Below are 23,462 nucleotides of genomic sequence, written 5' to 3' on the forward strand. Positions count from 1 at the left end.
AAACATGCTCCACATGTAGCGAAGTTACCCTCCTCCGTAAGCTGAGACACACTCCACTGTTAGAGATGGAAAAACATCTATGACACACTCAGTGAGTAAGCTAACATTTCTGTTGAGTTCAAGAACGATGTTCTCAGCCAACGATTTTTTGCTACCTCTAGCAAGTGAACTAACATTTCTGTTAGTAAAACGATGATTTTAAACATTTATGTTAGGAAAATGATGATCTAAACATAAATGTAAGGAAATAATGATTTTAACATAAATGTTAGGAAAATGTTGAATTTTAAAATTTCTCTTGGAAAATTCAAGTTCTCAACCACCGAAGTTCCCACCCACCTAAACAATCGATATTGGTATCGATGCTTACCCACCTCCATTGCCACTAAGTTTTTTTACAGTTTTTTTTCAGACTCCAAAGCCATCCACATCCATTCCTTTTAAATAGCGGCGTGCGGCAAAAAGAAAATCGAGCGAAAAGCAGCCAATCTTATTGTTGTGATCCTGATTCCCCCCGATCGCGGTTATATTTTTTTGTTCAGTGCATCGAAGTGCGGGGTTTTTCACAGACAACAAACGAAGCGGCAGACCAAAGCGGACACGCAAAACAAAAAACGAAGTACGCAAAAAGGAGAAAAAGAGAAGCAGCAGTTTACAACTACACCAAAATAAAAGTGATTACGCATAATTCGTATGTTTTTCTTGTTGTTGATTTTTGCAGTGTATACATTTAATTTTGTTCCATAAAATTGTTTGATTTTCCAAAAAGGTATATTGGAATTCGTTTTACAAACATCATTTGCAAAAGCCGCCAAAAGAGTTCGTACAAAAGAAAGTGTGCGTAAAGGCGAAAAAAACCAAGCCCAAAAGTGAAATTTCTCTCGGCATTCTTTGTAGTTTTTTTTTTTTGTTTGTGCCTTGTTAAATATTTAAATCTAAACTATGTATATAAAAGGCATTTCGGCTTTTGTGTGTGCTTCATTCAGCAAAATAAATGAAAGAAGACGAGAGAAAGGTGAAGAGAGAGGGAGAGTGACTGAAGGAGGAAGAGAGAGCCTTTTATCAACGGCTATCAGCGGAAATATTTGTTGCCGCACCCCGCTTGACCTTATTCTCTCTCGCTCCCTCCTTTATCCCTCTCCCTTCCCTCTCTCTTTATCACCTTCTCTTTTTGCAAGGTGCAGTCCGCCCGCATTTTGCCCGTTGACTCATACACACAAATGCCAGCCACAAACACACACGTACGCACACGCCCCTTCCCTTTCACCCCCTCTTTCTCCCCTTCTTCCTTTTTGGGATCGTTTTGAGCTTCTCTAAATTCAGTTTACCGTATTTTGCGGTATATTACGCCAATACTAAACAAACTAGGTAAATTTAATAGTTCCAAATTGGGATTTAGAAGTCATTAAAACCACTAATTAGCTTATGAGCTCAACTTTAAATATTGGTTATTGATTAATAAACTTAACTCTTAGTAAAGTTACCAAATGTTGCGGTATTTTTGACAAAAACATATTTTTGCGTGTGTTTTACGTTTTAAATGACAAACTAAAATTTTCACAGAATTTTTTTTTATTTTGTATCTACAATAAAATAATTTAATCTATTTTCGCAGTATTTAAGGCAAAGTTACAGTCATAAAATAAATACAAAAACATTTTTTTTTTTTTTAATTTTGTTTTGTTGGTTTTTTTCTTCCGATTTCTAAGAATTTTGTTGTAAAATTTATGTCATTTAAAACACACGAAAATTCTTAGAAACCGTCTTCTTTTTTAATCTCAGTTATTTTCTGAAATCGTTTTTATGGCATTCGCTTTGGCACATTTATCGTGTTTTTTTGGTTTGACCTGTTTTCCGCTTCATTCTTCCCCTTTTTCCCATTTTTCTTAATCTTCTCGAACGTGCCAAATTTTTGGACTCTGCTGCTAATCGGAGAACCACTTTGACATTAGCGTTAGATCATCATGATCGTAATCGTTAAGCTGCTTCAACTTAATCCGCATTTTCATGTTCCATCTTTTTGTTTCATCACGTTAAAGCCTTAGCTAAAAAAAAAACAAAAAAAAAATAAACTGGAACGTGACACGGAAAATGGGTTGAATTAACGTTTTACAGTTTTTAATGAAGCTCAAGTTCAAGTTCAATATGTGAGCCTCCTGGTTTCAATTGAATCATTTTTCTCTGACTCACTCCTCAATGATTCCCGAACAACTTGTTTTTGATGTGTGTCACACACCATAATATCTTTCCTTGCTAATTATTATTTGTTTGTTCGTTTGTCTGTTTGGTTACTAAGGGGCGTCAAAAGCTTTCAGCAATAAAACGCGAACCGAACGAGGCGAAAAAAGAGAATTATGCAAAATAATGCGTTCTGAGTTCCCCCAAAACTGAGCCATCGAACGGTTGACAGCCGGGATGGAAAATCGGGGGCCCCGGGAGGTGTTGGCTTATTGAGTTCATTGATTTTTTATTTTTCCCCATTTTATGCTGGCCAAATTCGACACTAGGGTACCAAGTTTTTTGGTCTTGTAAAGGCTTTAAATTTAAAGTCTTCTTTATAATAAACTGAGTGAGCATTTTGTTTGTTGAAAGTTGATTTATTAGTTCAAGTTTACATTCAGTTTGTTCATTGGCATTCCTAGTAATTGAAACTGTTATTAAAAGCCAAGAAATAAAAGCGCAATTTGATGACAGGCAGATGAAGATAAAAAAGTATCTTATTTTACATAAAGTCTCTTTTCAAATTTTTAGTATATTCCAAAACACTAATTTGTAAGATGAAATTATTTTGACCTCTTTGTTTTTCTTCTGTGACCTTTTTCTAATGTATTTCTCTGTCAGGTAGGAATAGATCAACGACAAAAGAAGAAAAAGCCAGTGACTGACTCATGATCTTTACGATCTCTAGCAGTGACACAGATTCTATATAATTTTTCTCATCTTTTGTTCGGCATCTCTGGCATTTGCTAACTTGGCCCAAAGGCAGAAGATAGCGCAACTTGCCAACTTAGCCCAATTTAAGGCCATCAAGCTGCGATTTGCTCTAATTTCAGTTCTAATGGGAGTTCGGGAGGGGAGACAAATCATATAAATGAGTTTCTTTTCAAGACTATAAAAGTTTTTTGTTACTTTATTGATGTCCATCTTGGCCTAATGCAGGGTTATTGTACACTTAATTTCCTTTGACAGGAACGAAAGAAAAAGTCCATAATGTGATTTGCCAAAGTGAAGAGTTTGTTTTGAAAGATATGTATCTGATAAATTGGGTTTTGATGATGCCGGAATTTGAAAGCCAAATGTGTGAAATACGTTTATATACCCTTGTCTTGTCTTAAATGTTGTTGATCGCATTGATGCAGATTTTATCGACAAAGTAAATTTATAAAATTACAAATATAATTATATAAGAATGTAAACTATTCATCTTTTTTACTTTCTTTGATTTAAATCAAATAATGCAAATTAATAAATAGTAAGAATTATTTTAAAACCAGTTACTGATTGTTTAATGACAAAAATGTATTATTTGTATGCCACACTTTATACACTATACATTCCAATTTGAAAACATTCAACCTTAAGAGATCTTACGATACTCTACAAATTCGCGTAATCATTTATTTGTTTGCTCACTTTTTCTTGTTACATCATCGTATCAGCATCTTCAAAGTTCTCTAGCACAACATACCTTATACAGGTTTTTTAAAATATTTTTTTTGTTGAATTTGTTTGTGTTCAGGTTTTCAAGTGTTTCTCCATGGCTTTTGTTGTTGCTTTATCGCATTTGAACATCTTTTATCACAGCTGACGATGCCTAGGTTTTAATTATGCTCTCCTCGCTTCAGAAAACACTTCCCACGCATTGTTCGTATATGTACCTACCTAGTTTTTTTATTTTTTATATATTCAACTCCGGTGTGAATTAAGTTTTTATTTTTCTGTGTGCAAGAGTATAGCTATTGCTATCTCAAAAGGAGATCAAACTTGTTCGGCCAAATAAAACACTTTGTTCATGGCTCTGGAGCCACGCATTTCGCTTGACAAGTTTTCCTTAACTTGTCTTGTACAAAGAAAGTTGTAAAAAAAGGTGTACAACAAATGAACAAGTTCCCCAACACTTTCTCAGGGTAAACAAAAAAGTACCTGGCCATTTTGAAGAGGGGTCAGAAAAATGTACAACAATTAAACAAAGCGTCAGGCCGAGAAAATAATGAAGAACATTTGCAGTCTTTTTAATACTGAAACAAATATGTAATATGATTTAAATTTGATATGATGGCTTTTTTTTTAATATTTTAGATATTTTTATATATTTCAACACATTTTCTCTCTGTGTGGAAGCGAATTTTTAACATGACATTGAAAGTGTTGTACGCGACTGCGCAGCGGCGTTGAAATCGTTGACTAAATGCAAATTCAAATGTACTTTGTGACTCAGCTAGAAAAATGGCATTCCAATGAGAATTATTTTCGGGATCCATTCGTTTGAGAATGTATCATACAACAATAGAATTAACAATACTTTTGATTTCACTCTTAAGATTTTTTTTTAAGCTGTAAAAAATTAGGAAAATTTACAGAAAGCTAGTTTCTTCTAAATCGCATAGAAATATAATATATATGTATATATTGTCAACCCCAATTTTGTTATGCAGTGTGATTTGTTGCCCTTGTCCCACAAGTGCATTGAACTGATCTAACGGAGAACCATCTCTCCAATGAAATAAAAAAAGTTCACTTGTAGAGATTTCTTCTGCTTGATTAATGCACTCTACACTCCATTGCTATCTCTCTCTCTTACTCTGCCATCCCATCTCTTTTTCGCTTCTTTTGAGTACACTCAGACCTGCATTTAATGATGAACAAAAAAAGGAATAAAAAACAGATTGTAATGCAAAATTCCCACACAAAGTCAAAGAAGTTGATGACAAGTTGGAAAAAAAGAGCGAGTAGACAATAATATTGTGCGTGCAATTCCTATCTTTGCTGCACATACATAAGTACAATACATATATGCAGTTTATTGAACTTAATCTTGTGCGGAAGTTCTACAAAATCACGCCTCTCCACTTTGGAGAATGCAACAAAAATGTACAAATAAATTAAAATAAAAAGAAAAGAAAAGAAAAGAAAAGCGGCGACAAGAAATCGCGCTCTGCACTTGTTGTTAATTCTGCAAATGGCGCAGCAAAATAAATAAAAATGGGCAAAAGGGGGCAAAAACTTGGCAGAAAATTAAACGCCGTCAAATGGCAGCCAGAAAAATAAGGGGGCGTGGCATTTGAAAGGGATTTTAGCATTTCAATTGCTCAATTACGCTCGGTATTTCGTTTATCTCTTTTTAGTTTGTTTTATTTTTCTTTTTTTTTTGGGCTCGAGCAAAGGAATTTTTTTTGCCATAAAATCGTTCCAGTAATTACCATAAACTTATAGGATAGTCTTATAAACATTTTTTGCGGTCTATAAATACGGCTATTTTTCCCCAATCGTGCACTTGAAAAATTTGTGGCAGACTTTATTTGATTTTTAGTATTTGAAATTATATTGGCCGAAATATATTTCCATTTATTTATTTAAATGGAAGGAGCCTAACGATTGTTAAGAAATGTTTTATTTTATAATTAAGAATATAGAAACTGCTTTAGCAGCAACAAATATTATAAAAGTAGTATCCCCAAATAATACCATCACTAAATTTTATATTTTAAGAAATTAATGTGACTTTAATTTTTTTTCTCTGCATTAACTGTAACTTTGTTAACCACAAAATCGCCCCAAGGTTATAGCCAACAAACCACAACAGCACGGGGGCAGTCAACCAACAACAGTAATAACAACAATAACAATAATACCATAACAACGCCAACAAGGCCTAAAGTAAACTGAAATAACTAAAAATAAAATCATTAATTTAACAGTTAGGCTTGAAATGGAACTAGCAAAACAAAAGAAAATAGGAGAAGATATAACAGAGCAAACATGGAACTCTGACACGAATTTCACGAAGCACACGCAACACGCATTCGAAAGATGGAAAATTGTTGGCTAAAAAACATAGTAACGCCTATAAAAACCACAACAATACCCAGTCAAAAACACCTTAACAGAAATTTAACAAAATATAAACAATATTAAATATATATTTATTTTATTAAAAATAAAATAAAGCATTATAAATACTTCCAAACTACTGAATAAAACATACAAAAATGATAATGATTAAAGGTATAGACCTAAAAATGAGCTCATATAAAAAAAATGTATATATTTAAAACACTTGTTTTAAAATCCTTTGGGCTTTACCTTTGCCAACTTAAAACTCAAAGAATCCACCAAAATACAGCTGCGGTTATAATAACAGCAGTGCCTAAAACATTCCATTAAGGCATAGGAAACCTTTTGCTTTTATTTATCTTAATGTTCAGTTACCAATAGAAGAATTGGGCCTTAAAAACTTTTGATACTGTTTAAGTATTACAAGAAAAAATTGTTTTTATCAATATCAATAGGGATTTTTATGTGTGGCCCCATTTCCAAATTCCAAAATTTACTTCAAAACTAATTTTGATAACTATATCCATAAAATAAAAAAAAAGCAATATTTTCATGACCGCGGCTGTATATCTTGGGGAATACCAGAGTAACCTCGGGGGCTCTAACTCTAACTCTTCCACCTGATATACATATATGTATATACCCCTTTTCAGGTGTCATTAGAGCAACCTACCCACCAATGCTATAATGCCAACATAAAGAGGCGAAGGAAATTAAGGCAATGCCAAAGGCCAGAAACACGAAAGGGGAGAGGAGAGAGGAAGGGCAGAAAAGGGGAGAAGGCATAAAAGGCACGTTTTTGTGGGAAACTGGTAATAGCGGTAAACTCGTAGACTTTCGTGCACTCCAGGCATTATAACTAAACTCTTCGAGTTGCACATGCCACACATCACGCTTGGATAGCCACCCACAGAAAAGGCGCAAAAATACGGTGAACGCTCGATAAAACGATTAAGGATGGCCCAACATCGATAGTCTGGAAATGGAAAACTTGATGCCGCTAATCCACATTTGATACTAAAAATAAAAATGGAAATCTCAGTTATAAAAATAGAGAAATTTTTAAATATTTTGGATTTTCAAGAATTGATAGCTTTAAGAATATGGGTTTCAATTCAATCAAAAGCTTATATCTTAGACCATCCTTTAAATTAATTTTTTTTTTATTATTTTCTATACAACTTTAAGTTGTATAGATGTCCTATAATTTTGGTCATGAGGTCAAATTAATTAAAAAATCTTTTTTTTTTTTTAAATACAGTCTGGGTTGCCCCTTAACAAATTCTCTTTTCAAGCATAAATTTTATTTCAAACATTCAAGCCATCATTGTTACCAGAGTCTTCACTGTAATAGTAAAAATAAAAGCAACCCGTGGCCGAAGACCATGAAAAGCCACGAAAAACTAAACTCCAAAAAGGAGAAGACGCTGAAAACTGACGTCATTGCCGCCAATCCACCACCAAAATAATAAAAAGGGGGTATAAACGGAAAGGCAAGATGAAAAAACAAAGGAAAAATCAAATCGAAATCGAAATCGAATGGGAAAATAAGCGAAACCATGATATGAGTAATAAACAAATCGGACGCCCAACGGAGCCGGGAGATTTAAAAAAATATATATATGTATACATATGCACAAACACATATAGCAGAGAAATTGCTGATGGTGAAAAACTTCATAAATTCTATCGATCGGCGATTTCTTCGGTCTGGTCAAAATCACTTGGGACCAAATAAATATCGGCCAAAACGATTCGATTCTTCATACTAAATTATTGGCCCCGGGGAAAAGCTCACTCGAAGTGTATCAATCGGAAAAGGTAGTTTATATATTATGGGGTAAAAGTGCAAACATTGTTGCCGATGAAAGTACTATAGTCTGTGGGGCCCGTTGGCGCGAAAAAGGTGAAAGGAAATTTTATTTTCTACATTAAACTATTTAGTCTTTGATGTACTAAAGATTAATGCCAAGTTTACGTTTTAATGTTGTTTGAAAATGTACAGATACATGATTAATGATTAAATAAAAATTTCAAAAGAAACAAGAAAACGCACTATATTTTTTAAAACGTTTAAAGTAAATTTGTTTATGAAATTAGAAGAAATTCATAAATAAAATATTCGATGCACTAAAATATAAACACGGTTCGAAAATTTTAAATTTATTGCAAAATCTAGAAAGCATTTAAGAAATTGAAAGCTCAAAACACATCAAAAAACTTGCTGAGAACGTTTGAAATGCTATGTTTGAAGTACAAAAATCTGGCACTGATTAATGAGCTCATGGGAAAATGAAATTAAAACACATTGTCTATTTTATGTTTCTGTCTTGTTTTAATAATTTTAATTTAATTTATTAATTATTTCAATAAAAGTAATGTTTTTCTTCCATATATATGTACTATTGTTCGATGCTTACAAAAGCTTATTTTATACAAATATATATTTGTTTAGACTAATAATAATTTTAAATTTTTATTAAATACAGTATAGTTTTTTGAAGCATTATCCAACAAAACAGAACACAGGAGGCATAAAATTAATATTTGATGAACATGAAAGAGCCGTTTATGTTGACACACCAAATAGAAATAGAGGAAACGAAATTCCGTTTTTGTTTAAAATGCAAACAAGACCTTTGGCTAATTTATTCACAAAGCTGGGTGGCTTTTGCGGGGGTGGTACTGCTACTAGCATAAACAACTAGACAATGACGTCATGGCAGGTGAAATGACTTTTAGTTGGATTATTTTCAGCAAAAGGTAACAAATGAAATTTCCGCAAAACAAAACGCATGTGAACCAAACACAAAATGTTTGCAAAACACCAACATTTTCATATAGTATACAAAAGTGTACAACCCGTTCTATGTTTTGGCCGCCTTAATTAGAGGGAAAATTATTTTTTATGCCGCCATTAAAAACTAAAAATTCATTTCAGCTTTGTTTGGTTTTTTTATTATAACAATTAAATTGGTTTTTACGACTTTGGTTTAGGAAAAATATATATTTATTTCCACAGCACACAATCTTATCATCAGAATCATCATCGAATTTTCTTTATTTACTTGAGGAAGCCAAAATGTTGCTTGAAATTTTCATTATAACAAATAACTAAAGTAGATCAAGTCAAGGCAAATGTTTAAGAAATGATTGTATTTTGTTTGTTTTAGCTTATAGCTTTTAGCTTCATGTGATAATTTCGGGTTCTTCAATTGCCTTTCATAACCGGTCACCATTGGCTTGGGAACCATATCTCGTTTAACTCGACGGTTAACTTCCAAGTCAACTATTTTTTATTGCAAAAAAGTAGAGCCTTAATCGAACGTCAATATTTCAATTGAAAATGAGAAATTCCTGGTTGCATATGTGCAGCTTTACTAGTTTTTTTTTTGTCTTGCTCAACTATAAATTCAATTGGTATGCACATTCCCGCTTTTGGACCATATAATCTTGGCCATAATGTTAATTTTAGAAAATGTGCAGATGCGGAAAAACGATGCGGTCTTCAAGATCGTTAAAAGTTTTTTGGAAATATTGTTATGATCTTTTTATGTGCTCCATAATTGCTTGCATTTTTAGCCTTTATTGAAGTTGTAGAATTTTCTTTGAAAATACTGAAAGCACAAATATTACATTATATTATTTTATAAATTTGAAGAAATTTAATTTAAAAAACATCTCACAAAGTTTTTCCAGGAATGACAAAATTTAAAGCTGTTATATTTGATTTGTTAAAAATTAAAATTGAAAGTTTGACTATAGCTTAATTGGAATTGAGGAACCTATACAATGCTCATTTATTTTGTTTTGTATCACTGGCCACCAGGTTTTTCCACTGTTTTCGCGTTGTCAAGCTCGCGCAGCGCTGCGTATGAGTAATATGCAATTTAACAAGTTTGCTGCCGCTCTATTCCCAGGTGTTGCTGTTAGCAATTGGCCAACAATCCTCCTTGACAATTCAATTGACTCAACAACATGGGTGTGGGAAGTTTTTTCCCTCCACTTTTTCGACTTTTATTTGCGCGCTATCTTTCGAGTCGAAATTGATTGACGTGCAGCTCTACGTTGATTACTCATACGCAGTGGTGGCCCAACCGGCTGGCTGACTGGCAATTGTTGGCCGTTGTTTCATTTGGCTGACTGACTTGTTGCCTCCGGATTGATTCGACAGCAGCAGCTGCCCGCTTTCCATTTAATTTTCCACTTTTCCACCGCTGCCGCGTCAAATCGAAAGGCAGCTGAAGCAAAAAAACAATATATGGGAAAAGGCGGAATAAATAGAGATAAAAAGGGAATTGACTTATTTTTGGAATACCCTTTTGTTTCTTGCGAGTTTATTTCGGAGATTTTCACAACGCTTGTGAAGCAACCACTTTTTCTGTTTCCAATGTCTGTCCAAAGTCTAGACAAGTGTTTAAATTTGCTCCAAACATTTTATAAAACTTCTCAAAGACGTTTTTGTAAACAAAAATGAAGCTGTATTTGGAAACACATCTTCTTTCTGCCTTAAAAGTACTTCAAATATAATACATAGATATAAATTTATGTAAAAATATGTTTTTAATAAATCAATTATTCAATATTTTATTTATGTGATTATTTTTTTTATTTTTGTAATATTTAAATAGTTTTATTTTTATTTTCATACATTTTAAACATCGTACATATAAATTTATGTAAAATTAGTTTTTAATAAATCAATTATTTAGTGTTTAGTTTATTTAATTTTTGTTTTCATTATTTATAATATTATAAATAGTTTTATTATTATTTTTATACATTTCAAAAACAAAATAACGAGATGTATGATATATATAATACAAAACTTTTTAAAACCAACAAACCTTTCTCAAGTGACAACCATAAAAAATTATTTCGTGACGTTTGCATTTGAATGCGGTTAATATTTAGCTTGTCTCATTTTTTTAACCCCAATGCGTAGTTTACCATGCCTCAATTTATTGCAATCGATGACGCAGTGAGCGAATAAAGAATGGGTTGGGAATGGAATGGTCACAAAAGGCTAATTGCAAACGGCAGCGGAGAAAAAAAAACAAAAACAAAACCCTAGAGTCATTTTGGCCCGGTCTGCATTATGCTGCTATATATGTTGGCCTTTATGTTGCTGTTGCTGTTGCTGACGTTGTTGCCCCGCTTTGCCATGTGTAAATAGTTCAATGAACTTTTCATTTTATGCTTCATTTGCGACTCGAACCAAGCGAAAGAAACAATACACAAAACTCACAACTACGAAAGCCGAAGTTGCAAATACCCTATCATCGATACGAAAGTGGATAAGTAAAAATATATATCCGACTATTGAATGCAAAATTTTATATTAAAACTAAATATTAAATCATATTAATAAAATATTTTAAATAGTTTCTATTTGATTTCAAAGCATTTTATTAAAGTTTACATTTTCAAATAATAAATTCAATTACGAAAATAGTCAAATCAAAAATTCTAAGAAATTTTAATAATTTTCAAATTTAAAATAACTTTTTAAATTAAAATAATTTTTAAATTTTATAAAAAAATATAAAATCAAAAGGTCTAAAATATGTTTTCTTTATTTCACATTTATGTTACAAAATCTATATAACACAAATATTTTTTAAATATAGAACATACACCTTGAAAGGGTATTGAAAGTGTAAAAAGTACAATGGCTAGTCATTGACGGCTTTTCTTATTGCCATCGTTTGTTACGTAACCCCAAGAAAAGCTGAAAAGCCGAGTCAAAAACAATCAGTGAACCTGTGAGCCGACTGTTTAGTTGACAGCTCCTATTTTTTTTTTTTTTTGGAAAACATACTATATACGATCGTGGTTTCTTTACAGTTGACCATTTATATTCCCATTCACACCTTATACGTATATAAGCCGCTCCCAAAAAAAAAAAAAAATGTCAAAACAACAACAAGAAATATACGTTTATTTTACTTTTTGCTGACAAGCCAAACAGGAAGCTCCCATTTATTATTCAAATAATTATTTATTTGTATTTCCCGCATATCTGCAGAGCCAGTGAGCCAGTGAGCGAGTGAGCGAGCAGATCCCGCCATCATGAGCAAGAAGCCGACAGCCGGACCGGCGCTCCACAAGGTCATCATGGTGGGCAGTGGCGGCGTGGGAAAGTCCGCCCTCACACTGCAGTTCATGTACGACGAGTTCGTCGAGGACTACGAGCCCACCAAGGCCGATAGCTATAGGAAAAAGGTGAGGATCAAGAGAAATCGAATTCATGGGTTTTCAATACAAGAATAGTGGTACATTAAATAAAACCAGCTGCCCTAAAAAACCAAAAGTCAAACAATAGTTCGCAATATGTTCGCAAACGAAAACCTTATTTAACAACGAACAACCATTTAAAGCTTGTTTTATATTTATAAATATTTCTAAAGTCTCTCTTAATTAAGAAATAAAACACGATTTAAATCGAAACGATTTTCTTTAGAATTTAAAGTATCAAATAATTCAAAATTAAATATCATGTTTAGAAAAACTGTATCGGAAATATTTCTTAGATCAGATTTATATATTTTCTGTATACTCAGGAAAAAATTTTTAACACAATATTTATTCGTATTATTTATTTTTATATTCTTGAATCAATTATCTTAGAAATGTATTACGTTTAAACAATAATTTCGCGCATGACAACTAATTTTAATAATTTAGGTATGGGTTTATGTATTGTATTGAAAAGCGGAATTTCGTTTAAAAAAAATGAAAACACTTTTAATTAATATTTTAAATAATAAATATCCACAGGCTGTGTTGTTGTTTATTTATTCATTTGTAAACCAAATATCTTTGCAATCTATTTTCATTGAAATAATAAAAGGGCGCACTAAAACGAGGTCTTATTAATTTAAGTATGGCCTAATGTTTTGTATTGAAAACGCGAAAATCCTCTTGATGAATATTTCAAATAAATAAACAATAAATACCCCCGCAGGTTGTGTTGGACGGCGAGGAAGTACAAATAGATATATTGGACACGGCTGGTCAGGAGGACTATGCCGCCATCAGAGACAATTACTTTCGCAGCGGCGAGGGATTCCTCTGTGTCTTCTCCATCACAGACGACGAAAGCTTCCAGGCTACCCAGGAATTCAGGTGAGTGTGTCAAGCGGCTCTGCTCGGCTGTGCATTTTCCTCGCATTTTCCATCCCCCCCCCATTTTTTTTCGAGAGTCTCGCGTTTTGCGTTTGTCTCAGACTGACAAGTGTCGCGGTTTCATTTCTCACACAATTTTACATTTTTTTTTTTCTTTCTTTGCATCTTCTTTTTTTATTATTTTGCGCTGCTAATTAGTCACACAACTTGTTCAGTTTTTTCCCTTTACTTTTTTTTTTAGGATGTGTTATAAATCTTTATACACATCTTGGTCTGAGTTCTCCATGAGTTAATTGTTTATGTATTCTAGGGTGCTGCTTGAATGCTTTGATATGTCGTCATATATTATTTTCTTTTCCGATTACATTTTGTAATTTGGTTGCTAAAAAAGAAAGCATTGAGCTACGAGTAAACGGCTTAAAATGCGTTTATTGGTTCTGAACAGCATTCCATTGTTCTTATAACTCAACCCTCAAGTATGCCCAGGTTAATAAATCAGCCTTAAGATATTCCATAGCTCTTTCCCTTTAATCCTGCCTTAAGTATGCCGTATCATGTCGTCTCTGCGAATAACTCCACCTATGGAGGATATATGTCCATATCGTTGTCATAACTGCCACTTAAAAGCGCCCTATTTGCATATTCAAACTTGACAACTTAATGGAGCTGCAGGCAGATAAATATAACTGAGAAATAGCTATTGAATGTCAGAGTGGGACCTGCTCGGCAAATATTCCACCCGTATTTCATTATTTTCTAATATTTATGCATTCCCCTGTCCGTTTCAGTGTGTTTACATAAATATACCTTTTTACTTTCTGGCTTCATGTGGACTGACACATGCACTGAGTCATGTTTTCCCGATAAGCGCTTATCTTTAGGACTGTTTGGGATTTCATTTTGTTATTTGCCAATTTAACAAGAAGTTTATTACGAATTTTGTTTCATAGAAAGTTAAGTTAGTAATTAACAGAAAATTCAATTAATGTGAAAAAGATTTTTAATATAATTTTCATTAATTGTAGAAAGTCATTGTGCTTGTTCTTAACACTTTAAAGATAAATTATATATGTCATTTGGTTTACTTTAAACATTCAATGCTGTTTTTCCGCCTCGTTTGCCCTTTTTTTAATGGTTTTTTTTTTTAAATTCTGTTTAACCTATTAATGTGTATGTTTTGTCCATTCTCATTTAGAGAACAAATATTGCGGGTGAAGAATGATGAGAGCATACCGTTCCTGCTGGTCGGCAACAAGTGCGATCTGAACGACAAGCGCAAGGTTCCGTTGAGCGAGTGCCAATTGAGGGCGCAGCAGTGGGCGGTGCCCTATGTGGAGACCTCGGCTAAAACCCGCGAAAATGTCGACAAGGTGAGTTGTGTGTGTGGTATTTGTCCTCCAAAAACAATACACCAACCTAATCAAAAAAAAATAAAAAAATAAAAAAATAAAAAATTAGAAAACGATCTATTCGCGAAGCTCTTTTTGGAAATTGGCAAGCTAAAAACGTTGCTCCAACAAACAAAAACTGCACACAGTTTTCATTTGCTATCAACTAGTTTTCCATGCATAGTTTATTTCATGTGATTTGTTTTTCTTTGTTTCGCTCACAGAACGAAAACACATCACTGAGATTGTACTTAGTGTTCTCGCAAGCAAAACACTCATCTTATAGTGTCTATCCTTATCAAGTTGAGTTTGAGTTTCAAGCTGTAGAGATGGTAGAAATCAACAATCACCCACTGAAGCTTTCGTTTATGGTTTCTCTTCCTTTTAATTGTGATTTTTTTAGGATGCCCATAGTACATACTAGTCGTTCAAAGCCCTTAAATGGAAATAAACCATAACCTTAAGGCGGAAACTTAATGGAATTTTTATTATTGAAATCCCAAACAACAGTGTAGACTAATTCCACGTTGAATCCAAGTTCTTATCTCTCCAAATACAATCCGTCTTTATAACTTTACACTCACTTCAAGGCTAACATTTCGAGCGTTTTTAAATGATATTGATAAGTGGGGGGCGTTCAGATAACAGGCCCATGGAAAATGAGTCTGGGCATTGTTTGCATTTAAAAAGTATACAAATCTAATCAGGAAGCAACAAATCAAGGGAAAAACCCATTGATAAATTATAATGTAATGAGAAAATTATAAAAAACGGAAATCTTTTAAGTTATAACATTTGATAACATAATATTTGTTTTAGACAGTTGTTAAATATATTTAAAATATGTTTATATTGAAGCAAAAACACTCGAAACTCAAACACCAATTTATAAGATCTTGGGTTAGCTTAGGACATTTAAGTTGAATTTAATGAGAAGCAAGATATTGTTAAAATGTAGCTATTAGTAAACCTTCATTTTTGTTTAATTACGATCTCTATTTTACTTTAAGCATTTGATAACTGTTGCAAATAAAGGCAGATAGAATAAACTTAGAGCAATTGAAATCTAAGTGCATTGAAATTATTTTTCTCCCCAGGCACACACGAGATACACACACAAGCACCCACACAGCTACAACAGAAAATGCACTGCCAAAAATCGTAGCTTAATTCTCCAAGCTTTCAACGTTGTTGCCTTTAACATGTATACATTTTATTTTTATTTTATTTTTACTCTTATTGACAAATGCCAAAAGCTAATAGAACTCTATCAAAAATGTGTGTTTGTGTAATTATGTTGGTTCGATCTTTGATCCATTATTTTTATATATTGACTTGCGATTATTACTATTTCTAATGCTGACTACTTACTCTGTATATGACTTAATTCCCAATCCACAATTACAGGTATTTTTTGATTTGATGCGCGAAATAAGATCACGAAAAACCGAAGATTCGAAAGCCACGAGCGGGCGTGCTAAAGATAGATGCAAGAAGCGGAGACTTAAGTGTACCCTACTTTAGGCATTAGGTGCATACAATTCTTCCACTACCAAATACGATCTATTATATCCTATATATGAATATATGACCACACCCACTTAACCCGTAGACACTCTAATTCTTTGTCTAATCCCTAGCTTGATTACTTTCGGCACTATCTATCTCTTTTACTAATTACTTTAACTCGGTTGATTGTACATATAAATTTATACAATTTATTTTTGATTGCAATTCCGCTTGTTGGATTTATTTATATTATTTTTTATTGAATTTCTTTTGCCAAGACTACACAATAAACTAAACACTTAAAAATTAACCACTAGACTAGCGCTTAATATATTTGGGACAAAGCTGGAAAAACATCGATAGGAATGGTTATAGTTATCGATTGGGATTTGGTAATCGATAGTTTTGTTTTCTCAAATAATAAAAAAATATATGATTTATTTGAAACCAAGTATTTAAATATAAATAATTCCATTCGTGTTCACAGTTTGAAACCTACTTCAAATTTTAAAAACAATTTTATCGATTTGTTTTATTGGGATATAATTTACTATCAATGGTTTGCCAGCTCTATCGTGTGGTTATCTAACTTTAAATGTAAAAATAACTTTTTTAAACGCGTAAACAAACAAGAGAGTGGCAGTCTAGGTTTTGTTACATTTTAAGAGCTTTAATAGTGGGTTTATGAAAATAAGTTGGCTTATTTGAAATAAATGGGAAATAACTTTTTTCCTATGGGTTTATCACAATCACTAACACTAACACAAAAAGACACATCTGTACATACACGCTTATACAAACACTTTTCTAAAGCAAGATTGTTTGCAATACTTTTGAAAGATTTCAATTTTTGTTGAAATTGCTTTAGATATATGCCTGAAATATTGACTTTATTTTATTTAATTTGGTTGTATTTCTTACAAACTTTTATTTGGTGTACGAAATACGTAGAACAGGGTGTTTCTCAGCTAATAAAATACAAATTAAATAAATTATAATTCACATACAATATTTAATATTATGATGGACACATTTTAATATCTTTAATTGTTCTGGAATTTGATATTAATTAGTTTTGAAAAGCCCTGTTTTCTGGTGAATGAAGAAAGTTTATGACACTGTGTAAACTTTTCTTTTCTTTTGATCTTCTCTACTTTGGTTTCTAGCAACTTTTCAAAATTTCTGTATTATAGAAAACAAAATTTAACCCCACACCCTAAAAATAACAACAAACAAACGATACAAATATAATGAAATACTAATAACCATTTGATTTATCTAGGTATTTTATGATCTAATCAGGGATATTTCATCGCGTAAAAAACAACGTCAGACGGACGTGAAACAGCCGCCGAAGCCCAATTCTCATTGCTGCCAACTGCTGTAGGATGAACAACAACTACAATAACAACCGAAAACAACCATATGATGAACAACAAACCAACTGCAGCAGCAACAACAACTTGGAAACATAAACGGCCACACGGATAATACCAACCACAATTAATAAAAGAAGGAGAAGAGAACGATATGATATGTTAATAAATAATTGACTTAGAGAACACCAGAACACAAAAAAACACTGCGCTGAGAATATCTAAATTATTTGCCACTCTCAAAACTCAAAAACCACGTAATCGTAATCCAAGTTAACTTGCATTGTAATATACATAAATATATATTATTTAGGAAGCCAATTTCCCTATAAACATCAAATGAAAAGCACACAGACAGGCAGCTTAGAAATTCTGTCGTTTCGTTTTCGTTTTTCCTTTTCAATTATCGATTTTTGTGTTGCCCCCACCACCCGTACAATAAAATGTTAAAACAAAAACAAAACTAAAGCTTAAACTTATTAAATATAATCAATCTTAGACACTTAAAGCAAACAGTAATAATTATGCAATTTAATAAATGCTATAGATATTTCTCTTGTTTAATTATACATACGCAAACATTTTTTTGTAATATTTTAAAGTTTAATAGCAAAATGCAAACAACACAAACCAACAAGAAACCACACAGAAAAGCTTTTTATAAATACATATAAATATATATATACATATATATATATATATTTAAATATATAAAAAATAGTTTAAAGTATAAAACACTTAAAATGCTAGAAAAGAGAGGAAAAAAAAGGAAACGAAAATAAAAAATATCTCCAATTATTAATTGTAAACAAAGTGAATCGAAAGAAATTTTTAATGCAATTTTTGTAATTTTCTAAACCGAGAGCAAATGATTAGGGATATTAAAACCAACACAAATGAAGAAAGATAAACAAGCTTTGAAGAATTTCCTTTACTAATGGTTACTTTTTCACGCTGAAACACATCCAATATATACTTAGCAATTACTCCCGATTGATTTGCATCTTTGTTTACTTTTGTAAAACTGCATTCTGTATTGTAATGTTTAAGCTATTATTATTATGATAATTATTATTATTAAATATATAAGTTATATATGCAATTAACTGATGGTTGGTTTACAATTTGTATCAAGCATTTCCCTCTATCCCATGTGAAAACTGTTGTGAAAAACATGAACACACGGCCACTCAACGATTTTTTTTTTCCCCCACTCACGGACACACATGCATATATCCAAATTAAAATCAAGCAACAACCCGCATTTTTTTATATAAATATATACACATAAATTATTATTACGAGAGTTTAAAACAATGGCGATTGAAGGATGTACGTTTAGCTTGACTCAGAAATAAACCGAAAAATATGAGAAATAAAATCAAAAAAACAAACAACTATTTTTACTTTATGGACACTATAAAAAAATGTACCATGCCGCCTAAACTGGAAAAGGTTGAGTTCCTGAACTTTGTGTATTTCCACAGCGGGTAGATATCGCAAAAGTATTACATATATAGTTTTTTCGTTTTAATAAAAAAAACGATTTTTCAAAATAGACTTTTTGAAAATTGACTTTATGACCAATTTTTGCTTTTTTGATTAGGGGGTACATCATCATTTTTTGCGAAATTTTTAAATTTTTAACTGAGAATGCCATTTGATTGGCAATTTAATGGCGAATTCGCCGATGTACGACGATGTACGATGTAACTTGGCCAAAATTATAGGTAGAGCCATAAGAGTGACTGTTTTGGACAGCTGGCGACCTATACTACCCATCTACAATCGGTTTAGAGCAATAAAGTTGGTTAAAATAAAAAAAAGATTTTTCAAAATAGACCTCTTGAAAAATTAACTTTATGACCAATTTTTGTATTTTTGATAAGGGGGTACATCATAAATTTTTGCGAAAATTTCAAAATCTGAAAAATTTTTAACTGAGAATGATATTGGATTGGCAATTTAATGTCGAATTCGCCGATGTATGACATTCCATCTGGTGACCATTTTTTCCCAAGGTTTTGATACAAAAACCGATATTTTAGGTGTTTTTTTTGGGTTTTTGGAGATTTGACAAATACAAAAATTCCTAAAGCGTCCTTTTGTTGTAACTTGTCCAAAATTAGAGGTAGAGCCATAAGAGTGACTGTTTTGGACAGCTAGCAACCTATACTACCCATCTAAAATCGGTTTAGAGCCTTTTACTTAGTTTTAATAAAAAAATAAATTTTTCAAAACGGCTCTTAAAAAATTAACTTTATGACCAATTTTTGCATATTTTACAAGGGGGTACATCATCATTTTTTACGAAAATATCAAAATCTGAAACATTTTTAGCTGAGAATGCCATTTGATTGGCAATTTAATGACGAATTCGCCGATGTATGACATTCCATCTGGTGACCATTTTTTCCCAAGGTTTTGATACAAAAACCGATATTTTAGGTTCTTTTTTTGGGTTTTTGGAGATTTGACAAATAAAAAGTTCCTAAAGCACTCTTTTGCTGTAACTTGGAAAAAATTAGAGGTATAGCCATAAAAGCGACTGTTTTGGACAGCTGGCGACCTATACTACCCATCTACAATCGGTTTAGAGCAATAAAGTTGGTTTAAATAAAAAAAAATCTGGTGGCCATTTTTCCCCAAGGTTTTGATACAAAAAAACCGATATTTTAGGTACTTATTTTGGGTTTTTGGAGATTTGACCTTTTTGTTATAATTTAACCAAAATTAGTGGTATAGCCATAAGAGATACTGTTTTGAACAGCTGGCGACCTGTTCTACCCATCAACAATCGAATTAGAACAATTAATTTTGGTTTGATATAAAAAACCGATTTTAAAAAATAGGTTTTTGAAAAATTAATTTTATTGCCAATTTTGCACTTTTGATAAGGGGGTACATCATCATTTTTTGCGAAAATTTCAAAACCTGAAACATTTTTAACTGCCATTAAAATATTGATTTTGATTTTAATAACTAGGCCAAAATAAGAAGTAGAAACAATACTGATTATTATTATTACTTTTAACATGCTTACATTTTTTTGTAAGCATGACAACACGTAAAGCCCGATCCCAAAAAATAACAGACTTTTAAATATTTTTTCTTTGAAATCTCTTTTTTTTATTTTTTTTTGTCGCATTTTCTGTTTTCTTTACACATTTACATTTATATAATATATATATCATTCCTCATATATATTCTTTTTTACGCTTTTTACTTCTAGCCATACTTTTCCGATTTTGTTGATTTTTTTGTTGTTGTTTGTTTATTTTTGTATGCATTTCGTTTAAAATTAATTTTACAAGTTACATTTACAGCTAAAAAGGTTTTCTCTCGTTTCTTTTTTGTTTGAAATTGTTTTCTTGTTTTTGTTGTCTGCTTTCTCTATAAATATAATTTTTTTATGAGTTTTCTTCTTTGTTTTGTTGTTTTTTTGTTGTATATTTAATGATAATTATAATTTGCAATACTCCCGATTTGTTTTCAACTTAAAGAACAAATTTTGTTTAAACATTAATAATTAGTTAAGTTAAGCTTAAATTTCTAAAATGAAATCGTTTTGTTGTTTGCTGTTTTCCTTGTTTGATTTTTAGTACAAATTATACAAAAAAAGTATTATGTTAAATCATTTGTTTCTTGTCTACTTACAAAGGATCATTAAAAAAAAATCAAGAAAAAAACATTTTCAAAAAGTGTTTTTAAGTTAATACAACGAAAAAAAAACATAAATTAAAGAACATAAAAGCTAATTTAATGGTTAAGGTTAATTCTTCAAAAGTGTGTGTTGCTGTATTATTTTTATACATATTTTTTATGATTAGTAACAGAAATCGAGTGACAGACACAGGCATATATATATATAACTTTATAGTTAATTCAATTTTTTCTTTCAACTTACTTGACTAAAGCATTTTACATTCAAACACATTTACACAGACGTTTCCATACACATATATGTATATATTTCTAGTTTTAGATTTCGATTTTTTTAATGATTACTTTGTTTGTTTCTTTCCTTCCTTTCGTGTAAAACTCTCTTTTCAAAATAATTTTTTGATTTGCTGTCCCTTTGGTAGAAAAAACTTAAAAAAAAAAATCAAAAAATAAAATCCCCCGTAATACAAATAAGAAAAAAATAAAAAACAAAACATCGACAGTTTCCCACTTTCTCTTTTTTAAGTATTTACAAAATATATGAAAAATTTCAAGCTATCTCTGACCTGCTCACTTTAGTTCGTGTATACAAATATATAGATAGATGATATATAGTTTAATATTCATTGCCCCGACGTAAAAAACTTGCAAATATTTTTAGGGGGAGTAGAAAGAGACGACCTGCTCTTTCCATCTCTCTCTGTCTCTGTCCTTCATTATTGTTCAAGAGATATCTTTGCTAATACTTTTATCAATCGTCCTTCACGTCCTTTCTTTAGATATATATATATTTATATATATATATATGTAATATATGCTAACACATACACATTGAAAAAATGCTCCAAAATATAACATTCAGTTTTGTGTTGCTGCCTTTTGCTAGATTTTTTCCCTTATAGTGATAATTGTGTAGTTGTCTATTTCTAAGCTATTTTCTTTATTTTTTTAAACCCTTCCTTGTATATAAATATTTGATAAGCTTCCTTTTGTTTTGGGGGTGTATCAGATTTTTGGGGCCTTTGTTTATGTTCTTTCTTTAATTCCGTTTAAATGGCATTAAGGCAGGAATTTAAATTGCCAAAGAAGAAGGTATTGGGTTTACGCAATCACTACATGTTATATGTTAATGTCTTATATGCGTGTCTTTCCAGAACAAGATCAAAATAAGAATTCTCTAAAAAAAAATTGGGTACAATTGGGGAGTAGGGCGGGTTTGGGTGTGGCTTTTGTTAGCTTATTGCACTATTACACATTTTGTCCTACGATGTATTGTTTGCTTGTTGCTTGCTACATTAATATCTAATTCAAATGGGTATTACACAGATACAACATTCTCGCGCCAGCTTTTTTGTTTAGTTTTACATGCTATTGGTTAATGTTTTGTTTGCAAACACACACACATACTTGACTTACAAACATTCTAATTTCATATAATTCTATTGATTTGATTTTTGCTTCGTTTTTGTGGTTTCGCTTTTGAAAAAAGAAGAAGAAAATATACCAAATAAATAATTATTACTGGTTCAGTTGTTGGTCAAGAAAAGAGACATCTATCTGTTTTCGTTTAAACGTTGGTTTTTTCTTTGCCACATCAATTTTGGAAATCCTGCTTTAACATTTTTCTAATTTATAATCTTCTTCTAAGTTTTAGATATATATATATATATATATGTAGAGAGATATATATATACATTTATAAAGCGTTACCCATTGGTGGTTTCTGTTTCAACAGCGCATTTTGGTTTTGTTGTTTTTTGTTTTCTGTTTAACATTTAAGTGTGCTATCTTCTTGGTGTTTTTCTCTTCTTTTCTAGGCTTTACTATAAAGTAGTACAATTAGATATATAATATATATAGTATATATGCATGATGATGAGCCTGTGTGTTGCAGATGTATTGTTGTTGTGGGATTTTAAGCTGTTGTTGTTGTTGAATGCTGGCTGTTGTATATTTATTTTTTTGTTATTGGTCTTCTGCTGTTGGTCGTTTGCATATTGTTGATGTTGTTGTAAGCTTTCTCCCGCATTTTTTGTTGTTTTTATAAAATTATTTATTAAAAAATAATTTCCCTCTTCATTTTTTGTTGGTTTTTATTTGATTTTCAAAATCGATGCTAAGTGTTGGGCGGAACTGTTTGATAGCTTTTGTTTTTGTTTTTCATAAAAAATTACAGTTTGCTACTGTTCTTTGTTGTTGTTTCAATGTGTGCGAAAGTGTGAAAAATACGCAATATTTGTTTTTTTATCTTGTTGAAAGAAAAAGTGTTGTTTTTCTTTTAGAGAACCTTCTTCTAGTTGTTGTTAATTTTTTTTGTAAGGTGGGAGCTGTTGCACACAATTCA

At 31.6% G+C, this 23,462-nt stretch overlaps 1 protein-coding gene across 4 annotated transcripts; it reads left to right on the top strand.

Annotated features, from left to right (window-relative positions):
• Positions 1-384: 384 nt before the first annotated feature.
• On the top strand, positions 385-18,342 carry LOC128265033 (ras-related protein Ral-a). Of its 4 annotated transcripts, none has more exons than XM_053000797.1 (6): positions 385-691; positions 12,083-12,279; positions 13,022-13,182; positions 14,378-14,552; positions 15,978-16,101; positions 17,362-18,342. In XM_053000797.1, exons 2-5 carry the CDS (start codon positions 12,127-12,129, stop codon positions 16,092-16,094), a joined length of 606 nt encoding a protein of 201 aa, XP_052856757.1. In that variant the 5' UTR covers positions 385-691; positions 12,083-12,126; the 3' UTR covers positions 16,095-16,101; positions 17,362-18,342. The 4 variants fall into 4 exon arrangements, with proteins under 4 accessions (XP_052856757.1, XP_052856755.1, XP_052856756.1 ...); XM_053000795.1 differs by having other exon boundaries at positions 385-674; XM_053000796.1 differs by having other exon boundaries at positions 385-619.
• The last annotated feature ends 5,120 nt before the right edge of the window (positions 18,343-23,462 follow it).

Source organism: Drosophila gunungcola, unplaced genomic scaffold (assembly GCF_025200985.1).
Source record: "Drosophila gunungcola strain Sukarami unplaced genomic scaffold, Dgunungcola_SK_2 000090F, whole genome shotgun sequence".
In the NCBI taxonomy this organism is placed as follows: Eukaryota; Metazoa; Arthropoda; class Insecta; order Diptera; family Drosophilidae; genus Drosophila; species Drosophila gunungcola.

Bases quoted from the DNA above. Each gene is read 5' to 3' on its own strand.
- LOC128265033 (XM_053000797.1), top strand. From the start codon at position 12,127: ATGAGCAAGAAGCCGACAGCCGGACCGGCGCTCCACAAGGTCATCATG. The intron at 12,280-13,021 runs GTGAGGATCAAG...ATACCCCCGCAG, and splicing joins CCGATAGCTATAGGAAAAAG to GTTGTGTTGGACGGCGAGGA. The intron at 14,553-15,977 runs GTGAGTTGTGTG...CCACAATTACAG, and splicing joins CCCGCGAAAATGTCGACAAG to GTATTTTTTGATTTGATGCG.